At 52.9% G+C, this 22,464-nt stretch overlaps 1 protein-coding gene across 5 annotated transcripts in view; it reads left to right on the top strand.

Moving 5' to 3' along the window:
• CTIF (cap binding complex dependent translation initiation factor) overlaps positions 1–5,827 on the top strand; it is a 272,016-nt gene extending 266,189 nt beyond the window's left edge. For all 5 annotated transcript variants that reach the window (XM_066246447.1, XM_066246446.1, XM_066246445.1 and 2 more), the window contains 2 exons: positions 137–190; positions 1,852–5,827. In XM_066246447.1, the coding sequence (XP_066102544.1) occupies positions 137–190; positions 1,852–2,067 (270 nt within the window). In that variant the 3' untranslated portion in view covers positions 2,068–5,827. The remainder of the gene's footprint in view (positions 1–136; positions 191–1,851) is intronic.
• The last annotated feature ends 16,637 nt before the right edge of the window (positions 5,828–22,464 follow it).

Here is a 22,464-nt window from a genome sequence, read left to right as displayed (position 1 = left end):
CCGCACAGCCTCTCTGCTGCTCTCTGACCCTGGGAGGTGCTTATTCCAGGCTGAATTAGGGCTGGGGAGGGGACCTGGCTGTGGGGGGCTGGGAGCTGGCGCCCTCAGTGGTGGTCTCTGCCCCTCTCCCCCGCAGCTCTTGCAATCTCAGGATGTGAAGGAAGATGCAGTCCTGTGCTGCTCCATGGAGGTAAGCACTACGGCCCGGACGCCAGTCTCAGGTACAGGGCACCCCTCACGCCTCACAGCTGTGGGGTCCACAGTCCAGGGCAAGGCGCTGGTGAGGAATGGCTTCTGAGTGGACATGGACTTCTACACCAGAACTGTCAGCCTACAGCCAGAGTAAAAGTTAATGGGGAGACCAGTCCGTCCCTGGCTGAAGGGACAGAGAATTGCTGGCTCATCTAGAGGGAAACACTGCCACTGTCACTTTCTCTCTGTCCCCAAGGCCACCCTCTCCTCACACCAGGTATATAACACAAATTACTTAAGAGACCCCAGGTGACTCCTGTCCCCAAATTTCACCCTGGGCTTTGGGGGAAGGTGCCCGAGGGTTGAATCCCCCATGTTGGCACTGGCTGGTTCAAAGCAGCCGCTGTGGGAGGGGCCATGCCCTATCCCAGGGTGTGGCCACTGCTCATTGAAACTCTTCCTCTGGGATCTTTCCTCAGACTCCTGGCTTTGGCCTAGCCATGGGGACAAACCTGTGCCCTCGGAAAACAGCCCAGAGTCACACAGAGTGGCCTGCAGTGCAGGGAGGGGCTCCCAGGACACCACTCCTCTGAGGCGGCTCCACCTGGCTGCCGTGGCCACGCCCGAGAATCTCAGAGGCCAGAGTGCTCGGAGCCCAGACAGCAGCCCTGGGTGGAAGGGGCAGTCACTCTGCTCATTGGTTGGGCTCCAGCCAGGTGCCCTGCATGGGGCTTAAGGTGGGGGAGAGAGGAGAGAAGGAGAAAGCATGTTCTCTGCCCTCAGAGAGCTTCCAGTCTGGCGGGGCTAGATCTCTCTCACACACAGACACACTGGGTGGGGCAGTGGAGAGGATAAGTGTGTATACAGGGCACACATCCCTGAAGAGCCCAGGGAGAGAGGTCAGGGCAGGCCCACAAGGAACTGCGAAGAGGGAGAGCCTTGAACTCTGGGCGGGATGAGGCTGGGGGCGGGACCGGGATGGAGCTGAGATTCTGCGGGAGCCCCCGCAGGGGCTGGGCCCAGGATGCACAGATCCGGAAGGCGGGGCTCCTTCCCAGTGGGGGCTTCTCTAGACTACCGCAGGCCTCTCTTGAGGGCAGGCCCTCCGCTGGCCCTTTGCCCAGTTCATATTTCTCTTTCCCCTGTGGCACGAGTGTGGGCAGAGGTCAGTGCTGGAGGTGGGGTGGGGGGATCGGGGCAGGAGGGAAGGGAAGAGGGAAACAGGAGACTTGGTCTTGCTCTCCGGATCTCAAATTCCACATGGACACGCACAGGTAATAATGACTAAGCTCGTTTCCAGAGAGACGTGCTAGCAAGTGAAAATTAACATTATGCAGCCTAATCACCTTTGAAGGAAGCAGGTCACACAGCCATTTAAGGGTGTAGGTGGGAGTCAGGGAGGGCTTCCTGTAGGAGGGAGAGCAGCAGGCAATATTCTGATCCCTCTTATTTCTGCCAACAGATTGGTTGTTAAATGTGGGTTCCCACAGTTGGCTATTTCCACACTCTGCCCTCCCTGTGGCACAGAGACCTGGGCCCACACCTTCCTGAGATAGTCCAGCAATTTCTTGTCCCTGCCCCCAGCTCACCCTACCAGGTGGGTCAGGGAACCATGGTGGGGCCCGCATCCTGCCCTAACTCCCACTTCTCTGCCCACAGCTGCAGAGCACAGGCCGGCTGCTAGAGGAACAGCTCCCCGAGATGATGACCGAGCTCCTGGCCAGTGCCCGAGACAAGATGCTGTGCCCCTCGGAGTCCATGCTGACCAGGTCGCTGCTCCTGGAGGTCATTGAACTCCACGCCAACAGCTGGAACCCTCTGACGCCCCCCATTACGCAGTACTACAACAGGACCATCCAGAAACTGACAGCCTGACAGCCGGGGGCTCTGGCGGGCGGCCGCGGGCAGCTGGGCCCTGGCGCACAGGCCAGATGGACAGGCGGGAGGACAGGGGTGGCCCTGGTGGGAGAGAGAAGTGGGGAGGAAGGCGGGCAGAGCCGAGGGCCAGCCTGGAGCCAGGTGGGGCAGGGATCAAGTCCCTAGCACCCCCACCTCCCCCGCCCCCAGCCCCAGCATGCTGCAGCTTCACCAATAAGGGAAGCATGTTTCTTTTTCATGGTGGCCTGGCCCTCACCCCTCCTCACTCTTGCTCCTCCTGCCCCCTCCCATCAAACAAGTCCCCCGCAGGGTTTTGTGCAAGGGGTTTCATCTCTGTGACTCCTCCTCTAAGGCCGGGCAGCCCGGCACGCTAGGGTACCGCTTGGGTCAGAAAAGACCTCAGAAGGCTGAAAAAGTGGGTCGGAGACGGGCTTGCATTGTTCCCACATGCTGTCAGCCGCAGTCGCCAACTGGCAGCAGGCGACGTGTAGCAGATGTCCGGGAGGACAAAGGCAGGCACCGTCCCCACCAGCCGCCCGTAATTGATGGCCTTTGTCCACATGGTTAAGCTGGGGGGACAGAGGCATTCGTTCTCCTCCAACCTTCACGCTCCACCCCCCACCCCCCACCCTGCAACTTTCCAGTGCTCCTCCAGTAGCCCCAAGCCTCAGGCCCTGGGCTGGGAGCAGGCGGGGCAGCTGGAGTTTGTAGTTCCACTTGCACTCTTGTTTTATTGTGTTTTACTTTCCAAAAGTCAGCTGCTTTGAAGTCTCCTCTGTCAGTGAAAGAGCCGGGCGATGTGATCACATAGATAGCACCGAGGACCCCCTGATTAGTGGGAGATCAAACCCCCCCCCAAGGATTCTAGCCACAGACAGCTTGCCAGTAGCCAATTAGGGTAATTGGAAACTTCTGCCCCAGTTGGGGGTCCCACTGGAACCTGTGCCCCTGGCTTCCAGCACCTCCCTTCTCGTAGTCTAGCTGCGCTGTCTCAAAGGGCTGATACCATCATGCAGGGAGTGCGTTCAGCCCCGTCCTGGCCCAGGGCCTTGCTGTCAACCCAGCACAGAACAAGCTGGCCAGCTGAGACCCACATGCGAGGGGATGTGTCCTGCTCCACTCGCAGCTCTCGTCCCAAGCTCTGAGTGGAGGAGCGTGGGAGTATGGGGCTTCTTGGCTCCCAGGGACTCGGAGTTTAGACAAGTGGGCTGTGTCGCCGCCCTGACCTCATCACAGGTAACATCCGGGAGGCCAGCCTTGCACGTGCTGCGGGAGGCTGTTGGGAAAGGGCGTGCTCACCGAGTCCTGAGCAGCACAGTCAGGTGACCAGGCAGGGAGGCCAGACAAAGCTTTCCAGACTGGGAACATGGCTGGGGCTTCCTGGAGTCGGGTTCTGGGAGCTGCCCTTCTGTGTTGGGCTCCGAGAGGGTGTCTCTGTGTTGGCACAGCCACGTCTCCAAGGCCTAGAGCTCACGCTTTGATGAGCCCCCAGAAAGCGACCTCACCCAGCAGCTTCCTTCTTTACGCCTCTACCGAGGCCGGTCGCTCCCTGGGTCCCTGGAGGCAGCCGGGCGGCCCGGCCAGGCGGGCCAGGTGAGGGCTGGAGGCGGTTTCCCCTGGTTGACCCGGAGCCCGGGGTGTGGAGCAGGTTCCCTGTACTCCTTGGCTGTCCCACCAGCCACAGCCTGCCTCCCAGCCCCAGGACCGGAGCCTGTGACTGCCCCCGAAAGAGCTTGTGAGGGGCACGGGTTTGCCTGGAACAGCGTGGTTGCCTCTGCAAAGAAGCCTGCGCCCCAGCCCCAGCCTTTTCCTTCTTTTTCCCGAGCTTTCTCAAGCTTCTCCTCATTGCCTTTCCTCCTCAGCCTACTCCTTTAGCCCAGCTTGGGGCTCTGGGGCACCGGAGGCCCCACAGGAGGCCTTGCGGGAAGAGCTAGGCCAATGTTAGAAGGCTGAGCGAGAACACGGGGGAAATCATGAGCTGAAGGAGTCAGGCGGCCCTCGCCAGGCAAGCAGCTACCCCTGGACAGGCCTCAGAGACATACCTGTGCTGAAATGGGCCTTGCTTCCTTCAAGAGAGTGTGTGTGTGTGTGTGTGTGTGTGTGTGTGTGTGTGTGTGTGTGTGAGTGCATCTGCTGAGAACAAAACGGCCCCAGTGGAAGGGAGAGGCCTTGGAGTGGGGGTGCAAGCTGAGGAGGCAGGAAAGTGGGGTCTCACCTCCGCTCGGCTCAGACAGCAAGTGTCATGCGGAGCCCAGACGCCGTGCATGCTGGGGCCGATGCCCCTGGAAAGCTGAGACAGGTAGCATTGTGGGCACAGGTAGCATTGTGGGACCTCACACCCCTTCCTCCTGGTGGCCCTCGTTGCTGGGCTTGCCTCAAGCCCAGCCCCTCCTTGACCGTCAGGACCAGAGTGTGAGAAGTGAGATATAAATATGTATACATATATAAATATATTTTTAATTACGTGTCATGCCACGGTGGCTCCAGACATATGGTTTGCCTAGTTTATTCCATTGCTTGAAAGCACTTCCTGGCCAATTCGAAAAACACTTTAAGCTGTTTTTCTAAATGCAGGTTGCTGCTACTTTTTCAGACGTGGAAGGAAAACGTTTAAAAAGGATTTTTTTTTTTTTTTTTTGGTAAGGAAATAACAGTAAAGACTAAAATCTGAGACTCTGAGGAAGCTTCCCACAGGAGACGACTCAGACAGGAACTGGGGGGCAGAGTGAGCACCCCCGGCCCCTCCCAGCCAGGCCTCCCTCTGCCGAGAGAGGCAGGCCGTATCCGAGTTGACCTCTGAATGTATCTGTTGGGGGCCCAAACTGGATACTGCGCTCCTAAAGCTTGCGTTTTCCCAACTGGCCCACGACTCTCCTGGGGCTGGAGAGGCAAAGTCGGCTGTCTGAGGTTGATTCCATCCTGGTCTCCCCCCTGCCACTCAAGGCGAGGTGGTCACTGTTTTCCTTGCAAGCAGCCAGCCTGCTCGCGATGGTCACGCTTTCCTCAGCTTGTTTGTGTCTTCGCCTGAGCCCCAGGACCGCGGCCCCAGGAAGGTTCCCGACCTCCCCTGGGCGAGGTGGGAGTCCCACCGTCCTCCATGAAGAGTGTGCACCTCCAGACCCCGTTTCCGTTCGTTCATCCTCCGTAACCAGTCTGTAAACCTTTCAGGTTTGGGAATCGTCCTGTCCATCCATGTAAATGTAAATGTTGGCTGAATCGGTATTTATTCTAATTTTTATTTTATTTTATTTTATTTTATTTTCTCTGGGGGGTGGGGGTGGGGGTGGGGAGGGTGTGGGTAATGTACCATTGATCATGCCCTGGGCAGCTGCAGGGGCGAGGGCCCAGCCAGCCAGGCCGCCACGAGGAGCAGCCTCGTGGGGCCGCCCCAGACGCCAAGCCCCAGTCTTCTCTGGCATCAGAAACCAGCCGGTGTTCCTTGTGTGACAGACTCTCCGGGCCTGCCCGCGGAGTCCTGTCTCTCAGCTGCTGGGCACTCCGTCGGGAAACCTCTGGCTGGCCCGTGAGGGTGCAGATCCAAGAGGAGACAGCTCTCCTCCGCCGGAGACACGCGCAGGAGGCTGCCCACGCCTGAGCTAGCTGGGAGCCTGCGGCAGGGCCTACCTCCCCGGAGCAGGGTCCTGGGGCTTCCCGCCAAAGCTGCCACGGAATCCTGCGCGTGCAACCACCTTCCCTCCCTTGGTATGTCCTGCTTTCCAGCTGAACCCAAACTACAAGTGGGTTTAAATAATAAACAACACCAAAAAAAAAAAAGCCCTGAATTCGTGTTGTTTGTGAGATCAGCAAAGGAAATCGTCCCCAAGGGCTTGTGTGCCTCGGAGGAGCCTTGACCCAAGCTGAGCTAACGGGGAGATTCCCCACAGCTCTCTCAGTCTGGCCGCCTGGCGGAGCAGGGGAGGGTCTGGAGCCGGAGAAGACTGAAGGAGTGACCTGGGAGGACAAGGGGGAAGGACACAGGGCCCCAAGCTGGGAGCTGTGGCCTGTCCAAGGTGGTAGGACTCAGCCAGTCCTGCAGAAAGTGACTTTTACAGCAAAGATCTGGTTGGCCACCTGGTTAACCAGCCCACCCCCAACACCAACCCTGTCCTTGGAAATAGCACTGCATTTGGCAGTTTTAAGAAAACTAAGACTGGGGAATAGCAGCTTCTAAAAGCCAGCAGCAAGTAGCTATCCAATCCCAGTAGGTCAAATTAGGCTTTCATCAGAGGAGCCCAAAGGGGCCCAGTGATTTATTTTCTTGTGGTGACATGTCTCTTGTTTTGCACAGTCCCTCCCATGGTGAGACATTAAGGACACTACCTCCTGGTAACAAATCCCCCTTGGGGGTTCGCTCCAGCTAGAATTTGTCAGACTTCACCTCCACAGGGTGATGACCAGAGCATCTATCTGCTCTGTGGTTACCTGGCCTGGCCAAGATGGCGGCCAGCTCAGCCCAGGAGCTGGTGAGGATGCGTTGAGATTGGTCACGGCCCTTTACTGAGACACAGGACACTGAGCAGAGACAGCCAGCATGCGCAGGGTGGTAGAGAGAGATACCATTTTAATTCAACATTTGAAACACTTGTCAAGACAGAGTTTTTTACAAAATACAAAGAAGGAGAAGGAGAAAGCAGAGGTCAAATTGAAAGGTGTTTAAAGAGAAGAGAGAGGCTGGGGAAGAGGAAATCTTACCAAAAAGTATTTACCAAAAGACAGGAGTTTGTTTTTTTGGGGTGGTTTAGTCCTGGTTCAAGAAAGATTTGCAATCAATCAATGAACAACTAAGGAGCCGCAACAAAGAATTGATGTTTCTTGTCTCTCCCTTCCTGTCTGTCTGTCCCTATCTGTCCCTCTCCCTGACTCTCTCTGTCTCTGCCACAAAAAAATTAAAATAAAAAAAAAAGATTTGCACGGGTCTGTGGAAGGAAGGGAAGCATATTCTGAATGAATAAGCTGAAAACACTCGTGCGCATGTGTACACACCACAGAGCTTTTGTAAGGGCCCTTTAAGTGTTTAGGCAAAAACAGCAGAAAAAGGACTAAGGGAAAGGGAAAGAAGAGTCTATGCCTGAATATTAGCAGTCACCTTCCCACAGTCTCCAGCGGCGGCAGGGCCTCCCGTGCACTGTCCGGTTCAATGCAGGCAGATGAGTATCTTTGACGCCCATTTTGCAAATGAGAAAACAGACTTGACCGACCCGGTCGGTGGAAACGTCGGGCCGGACAGCGAGTGCCCCTTCCCCTAGCCCAGAAAGTGAGCATGCCCTCAGCTTCCCTCTGCTGCCGACAGGGCCCCAGGGAGCCAGCAGTCACTCCAACCAGACAGAAGGAGCAGCCAGCTTACCCGCTGCGGCTGCCCTGGCCCCACTGCACGTGCTCCCTTTGAGTCAGTGAAAGTGGGAACATGGTGAAATACCCCAAATCCAGGGATTCTGGTGGGGTGAGGAGGAGAAGGAGCGATGTTGCGAAGTTTGGTGCTGTTTCTAAAAGGAACCGTTGTCTTATGTTCAAGCTGTCCTGTTGGTTTCCTCCAGGCCAGTGAGTGGTTCTCAAGCTGGGTGGAAGGTGAAGGGGACTTCTGGGGGGACATATCATAGGTGGAATCACCCTGCCTGGTAGCTCAGTTGATTAGAGCGTCGTCTTGATGTGCCAAGGTTGCGGGTTCGACCCCCTCAACCAGGGCACATACAAGAGTCAACTAATGAATACTTAAATAAGTGGGACAACAAATTGATGTCTGTCTCTCTCAAAGAAAAAAAAAGTGGTGTCAATATCCAAATTGCCTGGGAACTTTCTCAAACAACATGACGAAAGGATTTATAAAGGCACCAATACTTTCAGCATTCTGGCCCTAGAATGTCCTCTTCCTGGTGGGTACACTTGTATGCCCTCTGTGGGGTGTGGGAGAAAAGATGGTTGAGGCCACCACCCACCTGTCCAAGAACTCAGCCACGAAGAGCTGTTACAGCGGTGCAGAATTGATGCGGGAAACAGCGGCCACATTGCTGCGTTCCGCTCCTGGATGTTTGACATGGGCTTTGCCATCCCAGCTGCCATGAGGCTAGCTAGTGCTGCACAGTAAGTTGCTTGAGTGAGGGACAAAATCTATACCATGGACTCGGGGCCGTGTTATGACTTTCATGGGCCGTGGGCATTTACGCCTTTGTAGGTTCTTTCTCCTTAAAATAATATAGAAATCGACCTGGCCTGTGGTGGCGCAGTGGATAAAGCATCAACCTGGAATGCTGAAGTCACCAGTTTGAAACCCCAGGCTTGCCCAGTCAAGGCACATATGGGAGTTGATACTTCCTGCGCCTCCCCCTTCTCTCTTTCTCTTCTCTCTCTAAAAATAAATACAAATCTTAAAAAAATATAAAAAAATAATATAGAAATTGTATTGTATGACTACATTGGTATAAGGACAACTATATTAACATTACTTATTAAACATTTTTTTTCAATGTAGACATTCATTTCTTCATTCTGGTTTTAAAAGAGATGAAAACATTCTGTGGGCCCCTAAAACCACTGTGTGCCATCAGAGCGAGGTCTCAAAGGCACGTCGGCCCTGCATGGACACTGTACCTGAGCCAGCAAGGAAGCCCACCTTTCCCTGCTGCCCACCTGCTCTCAGGCTGACCCAGGGCAGAGGACGGTAGGTGGGGTGGTCGAAGGGCAGCTCATGCTGCTGTCTTCCAAGGAAGCATTCGGTCCACTCTGGAAACAAATGCAGTAGCCACTCCTGCCCCAGACTGGCTGCGAGCCAGACATCCGGGAGCAAGGTGAGCAGCTGTGTTTTCCTGGCAAGGACACTGCGGCCCAGAGGGCCCAAGCCATCACACAGCATGGCCTTCTTCCCACAGCTTTTGCACACACAGTGTCTAATTAGTCTCACCAAAGCCCTGGGAAGGGAGGAAATAAAATTCTTATACCCATTTAATGTCTGGGGAAACTGAGGTTTAGAGAACCATACCATCTGCCCAAGTGGTGCTCTATAGTTTTCAAACATATAATCATGTTTGACCCTCACAACAGCCCAGCCAGATGACAGACATTTTAAAGACAGAGGAAACCGGCTTAGAGAAGCAATGACAAATTCATGTCATACAGCCAGTAGGCACCAAGGCCAGGCCTTGAATTGCTGCCTTCTTTGTCCTGGTGGGTGGATGTAAGTTCTAACCTGTGATCCAGGCTCCAGGCCTCCGATGCCCATGGTCGCCTTTGTGCCTGAGTCTCCCTGTTCCATTGTGTCCCCAACTCTAAGCCCAGTGGCTCCTAGGGACAACTAGGAGCTCAGGTCAGGGCTCTTGGTTCCTCTGGTGACCCAGAAAAGCATATAGGACATGGCCCTACCAGGCATACAGATGGATGGGAGAGAGGCTCATGGCCCAGGATGTAATCGGTGCCTTTTCCATTTGACCAGGGTCAGAAGAGGGCTCTGATGTGGGCTTGACTCAGAGTAAAAGGAGAAACACTGGGGCTGCGGAGGAGGCAGTAACTGGTGAGTCAGATCACCAGGGAAGGAAAGGGTGCTCAGGGCCTGTGGTTGACTATTGCCCTATAACTCTGGGTAATGAACAAGCTTGAAATCTCAGGGACCCACAACACAGATGTTCATGGTCTTGTTTACGGATATGCAGATGGGTTGGATTTTGGATGATCTTGGCTGGTGGGTGGAGGACCCAAGCTCAGTCTGTGGACCATGAACAATAGTTGGAGATACAATGTAACTTCACTTAGTGCCACCTCCTCCAGGAAGTTCTCCCTGACTGCTCTCCCAGCGGGGATTATAGGTTCCCCTCTGGGCTTCTACAGCTCCCAGAGTGCTCCTACCATGGCCCTGTTCACACTGTGTGTGACCTCTGGCATGAGGGAGTATCGGCCCCCTGACTATGAGCTTGACCTTGTCCCCTGTACAGTTGACAAATAATTTTGTGGGGGATAAATGGGTAAACAGTGACAGGAGGTCCAAGTTACAAGTGACAGAGGGGCTCAGGGAGGGAAGAACTGAGCTGTGCCTTAAGCCAGGTCCTGGAGCTGGGGCGCCCAGAGCAGTGGAGGGGTGAGGGAACCCCACATGGGATAGGGACTTCCAGTGGGAGGGCTGGGGGTGTCCTGAGGTCCTGAGGTCGAACAGTCCAGAGAGGCCTGGATGTAGGGGTACTGCTCTGCTGTGGGGGACAGGCCAGAGCTATTGGATGTACAGACTCGGCCTCAGCCGGGTTCCCGTGTGTGTTTTCTGGGGTATGGTGGGACAGTGTACATGATGAGTGTGAATTTGTACAGCAGTTTCTAAATCTCCCCTGCTGGTTGGCCTCTGAACAATCAGGAATAGGAAGCAGAGGTGTGAGGGTCCCGCGCCCCAGAACCAGAAACCCAGGGTGTCTTTCAAAAGTGGTCACAGTGGCTTTCACCCTGTTCCCTGGGAATGGGGTTGACGCGGGTCCCATTGTGGACCAAGGACAGGCTGTCAGTCCCTGTGGGCAGAGACCGGGGCCTCTGGCCATGGTGTAGGAGGTACAACCTTTGAAGGAGCCTGATTCCTCTAACGAAAGGGCACCCCCACCCTGCAGGCCAGGAGGGGAATCTCTCTGGATACTAAGGCCTTGGCCAATAAACTCTAAGGCTGTGTCTTCATCTCTGTGGGTGAGGACTGGGCCGCAGGGGGACAGGGCACCTTCCCTTCGCAGGCTTCTACCCCTCACTTTGTGACGAAGCCGGGCTCGTGGCTCTAGAAGCCTGGCCTGAGCTGAGGTCCGTAACTGACAGTTGCTAGGAAGGAAATGGTCCTCCAACGATGCTGCTAAAGACAGTGTGGGATTCGGAGGGGACAGCTTGCTCCAGTTTCCATGGTCTAACTGCACCAGGAATATTGCATCCCCCTTTGGGAGCTCGGTTTTATTAAGCAGTGGCCAAGGATTATGAACAGGCCAGGAGGGAGCTGGTGCTCAGTCAGCACGGAGAGGCTGCAGGAGTCGAGAACATTCTGCCTGAGTATGCTCCTGCTATTCACGTCTGTCCTCAAGGTCCGATGTGCCCCCTTGGAGAAGAACGGGGACTGGGGGTGTGGCTGGACATCAAGAGTGGACTACAGACACCCTCACCCAAGACTACATGGGGGCCAGCCTACGGTATGACACAGGATGAATGAGGGTCCACTTAAGGGAGAGAGGCCCTCCACACAAGTCCCAGCAGAAGCTGTGGGCCACCCTCACAGTGGTGTCTGAGGATCACTCCTTAGTGGTGCAAGCGTGGATCAGAAAAACCTCACAGATCCCTTCCGCTCTGAGGTTCTGCAGGAGAAGCAGGGCCTCCTGGGCTATTTCCTTTCCAGGAAACACATTTTCCCTCAATCCCAGGAAACCACATAACCTTTTTCCCCAGCTGACACTCCCAAAACGCCAAGCTATCAGGATGTGAAGAATTGAGAGCCACCCTCCCATTTTACAGATGAGGACGCTGAGACCCTCACAGGAAAGGGACCAGCCCAGGGTCACAGCAGTAAGCAACATTTAGGGGCGGTGTTCAACCAAGCACCCAACAGAGCACTTCCCAGCCTCTCGGTACTCCTGAGGGCACATCTCCATTTCACAGGTACTGAGAAAGGTTAATTCGCCCCAAGTCACACCCCTAGAAGGGGGGTGGGGGTGGGGAGAACAGCATTCTAACAGGGTCCCTTCTGTCTCCAAAGCCCTGGCATGAAATGCAGGTAATGATGCAGGTGGGAGACACCCCGGTGGGGGAGGGGGACGAGACCAGGATATAAAATCCGGATTCTGATTTCCACACGGGCCAGCTCTCTGTACCCCAGGCTCCCCGCGATATTATCAGGAGGTGGTGTTACACCTGTGTTCATTTTCTGTAGCTGTAACTGCATCTCTTTTAGCAGAAAAATCTTTCTTTACAATATTTTTTTGGTGGAAATCTCTCTGCAGGGATCACACACCCCCCTGTGTTCTTGAACAGAGGGCATTGCGCGTTTCCCCCTTTCTTGATGACTCAGGCTCATTTCGACAACACTAATTAGTAGACAGGGCTGTAATTCTGGGTTGCCCTCGGGGATTATCAAGGTATATCCAGTCCCCTTTGCTTTTTAATTACCTCGTGTGCATTTTATAGGTTTCCTGCTCTCTCTCTTATCATAAAGCTCTTCTCACTACTATCTGCAGGCCTAGTGTGGCCTGAGAAATCAGACCACCAAACTCGTCAGGACTGTTTGTCACGTAAGAGCAAAAAGGCCCTGAGTGGGGACCCGTAGGGGATTTTTATAAGCCAAGAGCATGAACTCACTGCATGAATGGAGGTTTGAAACAGCCACTTCACCCACTCAGAAACCATTTTTGCTGACTTCCTGTCCCCTGATGACTTCAAATGTAGTGAATCCACCAGGTAGGTAAAGTGTTGCCCACCTAGAATTAAAGTCTGTAGTTCTTGTGACCCTCTCGATAGCCTGTGAGGCTGATGGGGTGGTCGTACCCTTGTTTTCTGGGACAGGAGTAAGCGGAGCCTGAGGGCTGGGGTGAGCCAGGGTCAGACAGTGAGTCAGGATGACTCTGCGGCCACTGGCTTGGGCCCCGAGCCCCACGGCCACACCAGTTCTGCCATCAGAAGAGCTGTGGAGAAAAGACCCAGAGGGCCCTGGGCGTGCGGAAGGACAGCACAGTGGGGTCCGCAGATATGAATTCTCATCCTGGTCCCGCACTCACCAGCAAGGCACCAGGAGCCGTGTCTTCTCTGGGCCTCTGTTTCCCCATCTGTGAAAGAGGCTGTGTATACTCCTTTTTAAGGTGTCTTCTCTATGGTTCTTCAGTGTCTTTGCTAATTATTGAGAGGAGGGAGGGAGGGAGGGAGGGAGGGAGGGAGGGAGGGAGGGAGGGAGGGATTACCAGCTACTCTGCCTGCCCCCGCCCCATAGATGCCCTCAGACCCCTGATTTGATCTCCCTCATGAAACACCCTTGTCCTCAACCTAGTTTATATGTAAGCTGACCCACCCAGGAACACTTTTAAATTTCACATTAGTCAATTAAGATTCTGTCGGCCTTGGAGGAAAGGCCTAGGACTCACGACAACTTCCAGAGGCAAAGCCCTTTCAAGGAGTAAAGGGTCTGCCACCAGAGCTATCATCCCATTCTCAGGAAGGGGCTCACCCCTGAGACTGGACTGGGAGTAAAACCAACATCTTTGGGCTCCAGGATCAACAATTTTTTAGCTACCTTTGTCTTTGATACCCTCCACCGATGACTTGGGCCGGTTTCGATCCAATTCTTTCTTGTCCAGCACCAAAGGCTCCCAGGAGGCCCATGATTCGGTCCCTGTGAAGGAAAGCAGAAGGTGGATGCCCACTCCCATGTGAATCGGGAGGGAAGGCAAAGTGATGGCTGGCTAAGGACACCAGGCACCCTCACCAGCTGGACAGGCGGCCTAGCCTTGGTGGCCCCTGCTCAGCCGGGGGGCCCCGTTCCACTGGCTGGAGCCCCACACAGTTTGCCCCCCTTTCCTGCAGCGACTGCACCGCACGGGGCAGAGCTGGGCCGCTTCCCTGGGCTGCTGCCGTATTGATTATTTCAGCTCCCTTTTTGCTGGAGATATCCATTTAGCGAGTTCCCGGGATGGCTGTGTTTTAACCTCTCACCCTGGTCTAGACTGTGTCGGCTCCCGCTGTCCCTGGGCCAGGAGGAGAGGGAGGGCCCCCTGGTCTCTCGGGCAGGCTCTGGAGCCAGCGGACTTCCAGGAACAGATGCTGGGATCACCCAGCGGCCCCGCGGCCCCGCCAACCTGCCTCCCTCCAAACCGGCCCGGTGAATTATTAAAGATGCAATTTCCTTTCATCTTTCCAGTAAAATCGCTCCCTGTGCCGCGAGCTGCTGCCTTCCTGTCACTGGCTGGGCAGGGGCCTTGGCAGGACCCTCATTCACTCTGCTCCCTCTCCGTGCCCGGGGCCCTCCTCCAAGGCCAGAAGGGGCGGCCCCTTCCTAACAGGGTGCAGGATGCCTCGGAAGCTTGAGATTGAGAAACTGGGTAGGGTAGAGGGGATTTAGAGTCAGTATACTGGAGCCTTTTGTTTCACAACTGAGGATAAGGAGCCCCGAGAGGGGCAGCAGGCGCCCCAGGTAGCACAGCAAGCTGTTAGCGGGGCCGGGGCTGGAACCCAGGCTCCAGTCTCCCCGCTGAGGGTTCCCCCGTGTCCAGCACCAGAGCAGCCTCCAGAGTCCCAGCAGAGCCCCTCACACACACACCTCCAGGGACAGGGAGTCGGGTCAAGCTCCTAGCTGTATCGATTAGGCCTCCACGTGTGATGTACAGTCCTCACCCCTGCCGCCATGGGCTAGCTGAACGTAAAACCATAATTATTACTGCCCTCCTGTCAGTATTTATCGTTTTGGTTTTTGCTGTTTACTCCCTGTGGTCAGTGCAGAGGGGCCAGCAAGCAGGCCGCTCCCATCGTCCTGGCAGAAGCCCACAGCTGCCATGTGGTCCGGCACCTGAAGTCCTCCCTCTCAAAGCCTGACTCCAAATCAGCCTCCCCCAAAACCCTTCTCTTGCAGTCACCCCAAAGAGGTCCAAACGCTCCTATTCCTCTTTTGTTCCATCCAAGCAAAAGGGCCCTCCAGACCCCAGGCCTGGGGAGAGCCCGGCTGGCCCGAGTCGGGAAGGTGCCTGTGACTTCATTCTGTCCCCTCTCCATCGGGGATTCAGGGTTTCCTCCTCCTCCTTCTTCCATAGACTTCAAAGTGGTGAGGGGGGCCTGGGGTTTCCCACACACGCTGCGGCCCAGCCACCACCCCAGCCCCACAGGGCGGGGGCCTCAGAACCAAGAGCTGCTCAAATATGCCGCCCAGCCGGTGGGACGGCTTCCCTGTTTGCAGGAGAGACTTCCAGTGTTCATAGTCCTTTGGCAAGTGACCCCCCGACCTTGGCGGTTTTGAGGAGGCCCGCTGCGGTGCTCTGAGCACTGCTGGGTCCACCTGCTCAGCCTCATATCCTGGACTCGCCTCCAGTCACCCCCCAACCACCGGTGGGTGGCTTCAGGAAGCCCCTCCCGGGGAGGGGGCCGTGTTGGGGGACAGACCAGGCACCAAACTCCATGCCCAAGACCTTTTGATATTTTGGGGTTCCCAGGCCTCTCTGAGAATCTGAGGAATGCCACGGAATATGTTTTTCTAGAAAAACAATCACACGCTTATAGATTTCTACTCTAATCTCAGAAGTCTTTCAAGCCCATCTCTCAGTTCCCTGGGTTAAGGGCACCAGAGCCCAAAATGGTTTTCGATGGCAGGAATTAACCAGAATCTCAACACAGAGAAGGTGCTGGGTAGCGCTGCGATAGATGCGGATAACCCTAGCTGGATAACCCTAGCTGGATAACCCTAGCTGGATGACCCTAGGTGTGATGAGGGTGGCGAGAGCGATAGACTGGCAGTCGGGAACCCGGAGTTCTGGCCTCCACCATAGACAACGTTGGGACCTGGGCTTTGTTTCTTCATTCAATGTTTGTCATCCCCTACCTACTCTGTGCCAAGCATGGGCTTATGGTGCGGAGCAAAACAGATATAGAGACACATTCCCCACCCTCGTGTTCCGCTTAGAGTCTGCAGAGCACAAGAAAATTAACAAGTAAACACAGAAATAAATCTGCACTTTTCTGAGGTGGACAAGGATGCTGGCTAGACCTCCGGAGCTTCAGTGCCCTCTTCTGTAAAATGGAGATAAACTCTAGTTATCTGCTGGTATTTCCAAGAGGAAGAAATAAGTCAACCCATGCTAAACACTAAACACCAAGCCTGGCTCACCTTGGGGCTCACACTGTGGAAACTGGTGGGTGGAGCTGCCACCAGAGAGAATAGGCCTGGCCTCTGGTGATGGCAGAGGGGTGTGGAGACCAGCCCACCGCTGCCCCGGCCAGCCCCGGCTGAGGCTGCAGCAGGCCGCAGTCAAACCCCACACGGAGAGGAAGCAAGTGAGCAAGGCCAGGGGAAGACCCCACGCAGGGCCCGGCCAGCCAGCCTTTGGGAAGGTCCAGCTGCAAGGAACTAGAGTTTTATCTTTGCAGGAGAGGGTTCTCCGGTTCATGAAGATACTTACTGCTGCCTACTGTGGACTGGCTATCTGACACCAGCTTTCCCACCAAGAACAGGAAAAGAAAGGGACAAAATATATTGTTGAAATTTGTTTGAAGGCATTGGAGAGATCTGGATTGCCGTGATCCTGGGGAGAGGAGGAATATGGAGAGATGACCTCAACATCTGCCCCTATTTTCCCCAAGCAGTAGCAGAACAGTTGAGAGAGAACATGAGTAAAAAGTGAAGACTGACTTTTTGTAATCTTAGGGATTTAGCAGATATGCATCTCCAAGAAGGGGGACCCTTATTTAAAAAAAAAAAAAAAAAAAAAAAAAAAAAGGCTTTCGGGGCCCTGGCCAAGTAGTTCAGTTGATAACAGTGTCAACCCAGTAGGCCAAGGTTGTGGGTTCAATCCCCAGTCAGGGCACATACAAGAATCAACCAATGAATGCATAAATAAGTAGAACAACAAATCAATGTTTTCTTTCTCTTTCTCTTTCACTCACTTTCTGTCTCTCTCCTTCCTTTCTCTCTCTAAAATCAATAAATTTTTTTTATTTTAAAAAAGCTATCAGAACCCTTGAGGAGTAAATTAGAAAAAGATCAGCCTTCACAAATATTGAAACCCACTTTGAGTAAACATAATTCCAGATTGGATTGAGGTGAGCTGCCCGTGCCCTAACTCCCTCCCAGAAGCAAGAATGATCCCTCTCTGGATCACCCAGAGCCTCAGCTCATCTCTACGCTTTTTCTACTCATGACGTCTGGTGCTCGGTGAAGTTTACCGGGCATACCGGGAGACCAGACCATATGATTGAAACCAACAGAAAAACCCAGATAATATCAAGAAACCCATAGGCAATTCAGACACTAGCATTTAAAATAATAAACTTTAAAATAATTGTGATTAATATCTTCAAAAAGTAAATGAGATAAAGAATTTAAGCAAAGAACTGGAAACTTTTAAAAGTTATCTAATGGAAATTCTAGAGATGAGAAACACAACAATCACAGTTAACAATGAAATGAATAGATTGGATGCAGCTAATTTAGGCTCAGTGAAGTGGAAAATAAGGCATTATGAAATACGGAGCATTGAGGCACAGTGAAAAAAAATGAATAGAAAATGAAATCAGGGCAGAAGAAGAAAATCACATTTTTAAAAAATTCCTAAAATTGCCCTCATAAGGCACATAATACAAGATTTGTATGTGTAGCTCTCTAGAGCAGCAATTTTCAACCAGTGCGCCGCAAGAATTTTTAGAACATGCAATACCTGACTATTTAGTCAGGGGCACTGACCTCTTTTCCCTTAGATTGTCAAATAAATAAAATGACAACAGCCAACACAACAATAGCCACGGGTGTAAATGGATCAAAATTATACCTATTGGCCCTGGCCGGTTGGCTCAGTGGTAGAGCGTCGGCCTAGCGTGCGGAAGACCCGGGTTCGATTCCTGGCCAGGGCACACAGGAGAAGCGCCCATTTGCTTCTCCACCCCTCCCCCTCTCCTTCCTCTCTGTCTCTCTCTTCCCCTCCCGCAGCCGAGGCTCCATTGGAGCAAAGATGGCCCGGGCGCTGGGGATGGCTCTGTGGCCTCTGCCCCAGGCGCTAGAGTGGCTCTGGTCGCAACATGGCGACGCCCAGGATGGGCAGAGCATCGCCCCCTGGTGGGCAGAGCCTCGCCCCCTGGTGGGCGTGCCGGGTGGATCCCGGTCGGGCGCATGCGGGAGTCTGTCTGACTGTCTCTCCCTGTTTCCAGCTTCAGAAAAATGAAAAAAAAAAAAATTATACCTATTTTGTGTGTGTGTGTCAAATAGGTAAAAAGTACATCTTTTGGTGTGCCACAGGATTTTAATTAGTTTATGTGTGCCACAAGATGAAAAAGGTTGAAAATCACTGCTCTGTAATGTTGTACTTGTATGTGTGTGTGTGTGTGTGTGTGTGTGTGTGTGTGTGTGTGTGTGTGGTGTATGAGATAATGGACAGTATGTAATAAAGAGCACAAATGTAAATTTTACTGCCCTGGCCGGTTGGCTCAGCGGTAGAGCGTCGGCCTAGTGTGCGGAGGACCTGGGTTCGATTCCCGGCCAGGGCACACAGGAGAAGCGCACATTTGCTTCTCCACCCCTCCGCCACACCTTCCTCTCTGTCTCTCTCTTCCCCTCCTGCAGCCAAGGCTCCATTGGAGCAAAGATGGCCCGGGCGCTGGGGATGGCTCTGTGGCCTCTGCCTCAGGCGCTAGAGTGGCTCTGGTCGCAACATGGCGATGCCCAGGATGGGCAGAGCGTCGCCCCATGGTGGGCGTGCCGAGTGGATCCCGGTCGGGCGCCTGCGGGAGTCTGTCTGACTGTCTCTCCCTGTTTCCAGCTTCAGGAAAATGCAAAAAAAAAAAAAAAGTAAATTTTACTTATGACATTTAATGGTATTTAAGACAAGAAGCTGGAAGTGCCATGCATTAAATATAAACTTGATGAGACTCCATGGTGTATCAGACTGGAGGGAGGGGGGTGGGCTTTGGAGCCTGCTACTTAAATCCCACCTCTCTACTAATGTGTAGACCTCAGCCAAAATCACATAACCTCTCCGAGGCTATTTTGTCATCTGTAAAAATGGGGTAGTATTGTCATGAGGAATAAAGAAGACAGTATATGTTCATGGTACCCAGCAAGCACTTAATAAGTGATAGAGGGACAGATGGCTTTGTTTCAATGTTCAGGAGCTGACTTCTCTTAGATCTCTCTCCAGCACAGGGGAGAGATCTCTTGATCTCTCACTTGATTTTAAGTCCCGTCCCATTGCAGTCAAAACAAAACCTTTCAGCTCCCCCATGCCACCTGAGAGAAGCATCTGATCTAGTCATTCACATATTGTAAGTCCATAATGGAATGTGTGCTTTCAGAAGGAGCGTGCAGGGAGAGGGATTCTTCCTCGTGTTCCTTGACTCAGAGCAAGTGGGTGATGTCCCCAACCCCCACTTGTGGCTCTCACCTCCCTACCACTCTGATCAGTCACCAGCCTTCTTTCAGTTCTGTAAGCTGCCACCCGCTTTTCCACTTCATGACCTTTGTATGTGCTGTTCCATGTGTGTGGGTGCACTTATCCACGCTCTTCTCCCATCCTACTCCTGCTCATCCTTCAGGTCTCAGACCAAAGATCACATCTCAGAGGGGCTGTCCCTGCGGGTTTTGTCTTAATAGTGACCCCCATTTAAGACAATTACTAAACTTTTGCCTCTTTTCTTATCTCTTGTCTATAACTCCAGTTCCTAAGGAGCCCTGAATATTATCAACACTGTTAGTTTCAGTCTAGAAGCATCAACCTTCATTGATTCGATCACAAAATGTTATGGAGCCCTTCCTTCTATGATGGGCACCGTGAAGGCCCCGGGGGTACAGGATGAACAAAATAAGACAGAGTCCCTGCTCTCATGGAGTGGGGAAGACACAGACACAAACAAACATAAAACCTGTGGGGGGTGATGAGTGCAGTTGTGGAAAGACATGGGCAGAAGAAATGCAGGAAGAGGAGAGATGCAACTTTGTATGAGAAAGGCACCTCAATCTTTCTGATAAGGTGACATTTAAGCCAAACGCTGAAAGGGAGGATGGTACTGGCTGTGAGGACTGGGGGATGAGCCTTCAGAACTTCAGAAAAAGGTCCGTTGTGCTTGGCAAAGTAGAAGATGGCATTTGTGCTTATTTGGTTTCCAAAGCAAATTATCTCTTGTGATTTAACAGTATCAATCAAAAGCCGTATAATATGCATACCCTTTGACCTACAAGTCCACTTGGGAATTCAACCACAGAAAAATAATGTATACATATATTTATGTATAAGGATACTGACTAAATATGGAAAAGAAAAAATATAAAAATAATATAAACATTCAACATTAGGGAAGTGGTTAAGTGAACTGAGGTCAACCATATAATGGAATACTGAGCCGTTATTAAAATACTTAGAAAAATATTTAAAGATGTAGGGAAATGTTCATAACCAAATGTTGACTCATAATCTATATCTATTCAAGTGCCATTTTGTGAAGAAAAAAAATACGTGTAGAAATCTTTGAAGGCGTTAGTACCAAAATGCTGACAGTATTTATTAATGAATGAATTATGGTTAACTTTTGCTTTTTCTTCTTTTTACTTTTTGATTGCCTTGAGCTTTTTGCCTTGAGTGCATTCCATTTTGCTTTTTGAAAACATTATTAAATCCACCTAACTTTCCCTAGCACATAATTATTTATGCCTCGATATGTACTGAGTGGCTTCCTTGTGCCAGGCACTTGGAGGGTAACTTCCTAGTTGTAACAGACAAATAGATAACAAATCAACAAAGCCATTCCCACACTGTAGCATGTGCCATGAAGGGCCCAGAGGGAGGGGTGACAGGTGCCATTAGGCTTCCACTCGCATGCTGGCAAGACAGAGACTACAAGGGGCTGTTGAGAAGGTTGAGGAGGCGAGAAAGTTCTGCTTTTCTTTCCTCGGTAAAGCATGAGGCAAAGTCATCAGCTGAGAGGGGACAGGGGATGGGAGGTCTGAGGGAAGTAGGAAGACTTGAGGGACAGCAAATTTCCCGAAAAGCACCACAGGCCCTCCAGGCAGCGATGAGTCCCCTGGGAGGTCTGTGATATGTCCAGTGAGCCCATCGGCAGGATTTTCTCGGGCAAAGTTCAACTCTTGTAGAAATAATTGGGTTCAGCTAAGGTTGGGATTCTTCAAACAGACACAAGAAAAGGAGAGAGAGGCTAAAAATGATGGTCAAGAAATGAGGGTCAGTGGGAAGTTACAGACCTGGAGGGTGGAAGGGGTGATCAGAGAGAGAGCCCTGAGGTCAGGTTTCTGAGGTGGTACGGTTTGGGGCAGTGACAAGAGTCAGGCTGTACCCCTGTCTGGGGAGGATGGGTGCTGTGGTGAGGCACTTAAGGAACTGAGACTTGGGACAATGGTCACCCACACGGAAAGTCCCAAGATGCTGGTGACAGAGCCAGCATCCCAAGGGACGAAAGAGAGTGACCAGGACCAGGAAGTCAACAGGTAACAGCCAGGAGGTGGCAGAGAGAATGTGTGACCCAGGGGATGAACATCAAAAAGAACTGCGGTTTTAGGAGGAGGGAGAAATGTAAGCAAAAACGGAGCCTACCACCTGCTGGTCCTGAGACGGGTGTGGAGGGGAGCAAAGCAGCCTCCACACGAGGGCTCCAGGGAAAGCAGAGTCGGTCCTCAGGGGTCCGTGGACATGCCCATGTTAAGATTCAGACTACAGGTACATTTGTGAACAGATGTCTCAAGTTGCAGAGGGGTAACAGGCTGTTGAATCAAGGATGTCAAGAAGAGTAAGAGTCCTGGTGGAAATGGATAGTCCTGGAGAGTTGGACTCCATTCAGGATGGAGAAGAAGAGGGATGTGAAGAAATAGGAGGGAATTAGCCCCAATTAGTGTCTCAGAAGTCCAATCCAATCCTAGTTCAGGGTCCAGAGTGGGGACAGAGTTCGTGAGGCTTGGCAGCATAGGGTACGGGTAACCTGAGTCATCGCTATTGGCTCTTCAAGGGCTCAGCTTTCAGACCACGGAGAAGTCCCCAGCGTCACCAGGAGCAACGAAGGACTTGAGTTCTGCAGCCGACTGGGGAAGAATAGCCCCATGGTGTGGGACCAGGGCAGGGCCCCCCTTCCCAAGAAGATGAGACAGAGCGTGTGGGGCCTTCCCTCCTCTCCGGGAGGCTCTGTTGGCCCCAACTAGAGTGTGCAGGGCTGTCCCGATTCACTGGCCCTGGACCATTTCCCCTCCTTCCAAGCATTCCACTGTATTTTAATGCAGTGCTGGACTTGTTAAAAAAGTAAATTTAGCTTTTATAAGGAGAAGCAGCCCAGATTGGTCAGGGAGGCTGAGGCAGGGCCAGCGGTTCCATGGCAACCCCTAGCCTGTCAGGATGAGTCTGGGAAGAGGCCTCTTGGACGGTTCTTCACCTGCCATCACCTTCCCACTCCCCCAGTGAGCGCTGAGCACAGGCAGAGGTGAGGGAGAGAGAGCGGACGAGAGGGCACTTCCACAAGGTCCCACTAGCTACGCATCTGCATGAGGACAACCCACTGCTCCTCTCTGGGCCCCATCTGTAAAATGGGCTGAGCGTGCTGTTGCTAACCGCGTGGCCAGGCGTGTCCCAGAGTGACTGGAGAGAAACCCAGAGGGCCAGGCCCCCATCTTCCCAGCTGTGTGAGTCATTGTCCTAGGATGTCCACTCCCACAACCGTGTCGTGCATAGAAGAAAATGGGGAAGATGGTGGGGAAGTGTGAGAGAGCCCTTCGATCAGGGTGCCCAA

Source organism: Saccopteryx bilineata, chromosome 11 (assembly GCF_036850765.1).
Source record: "Saccopteryx bilineata isolate mSacBil1 chromosome 11, mSacBil1_pri_phased_curated, whole genome shotgun sequence".
Classification (NCBI taxonomy): domain Eukaryota; kingdom Metazoa; phylum Chordata; class Mammalia; order Chiroptera; family Emballonuridae; genus Saccopteryx; species Saccopteryx bilineata.
This window is presented reverse-complemented; position numbering and strand designations above follow the sequence as displayed.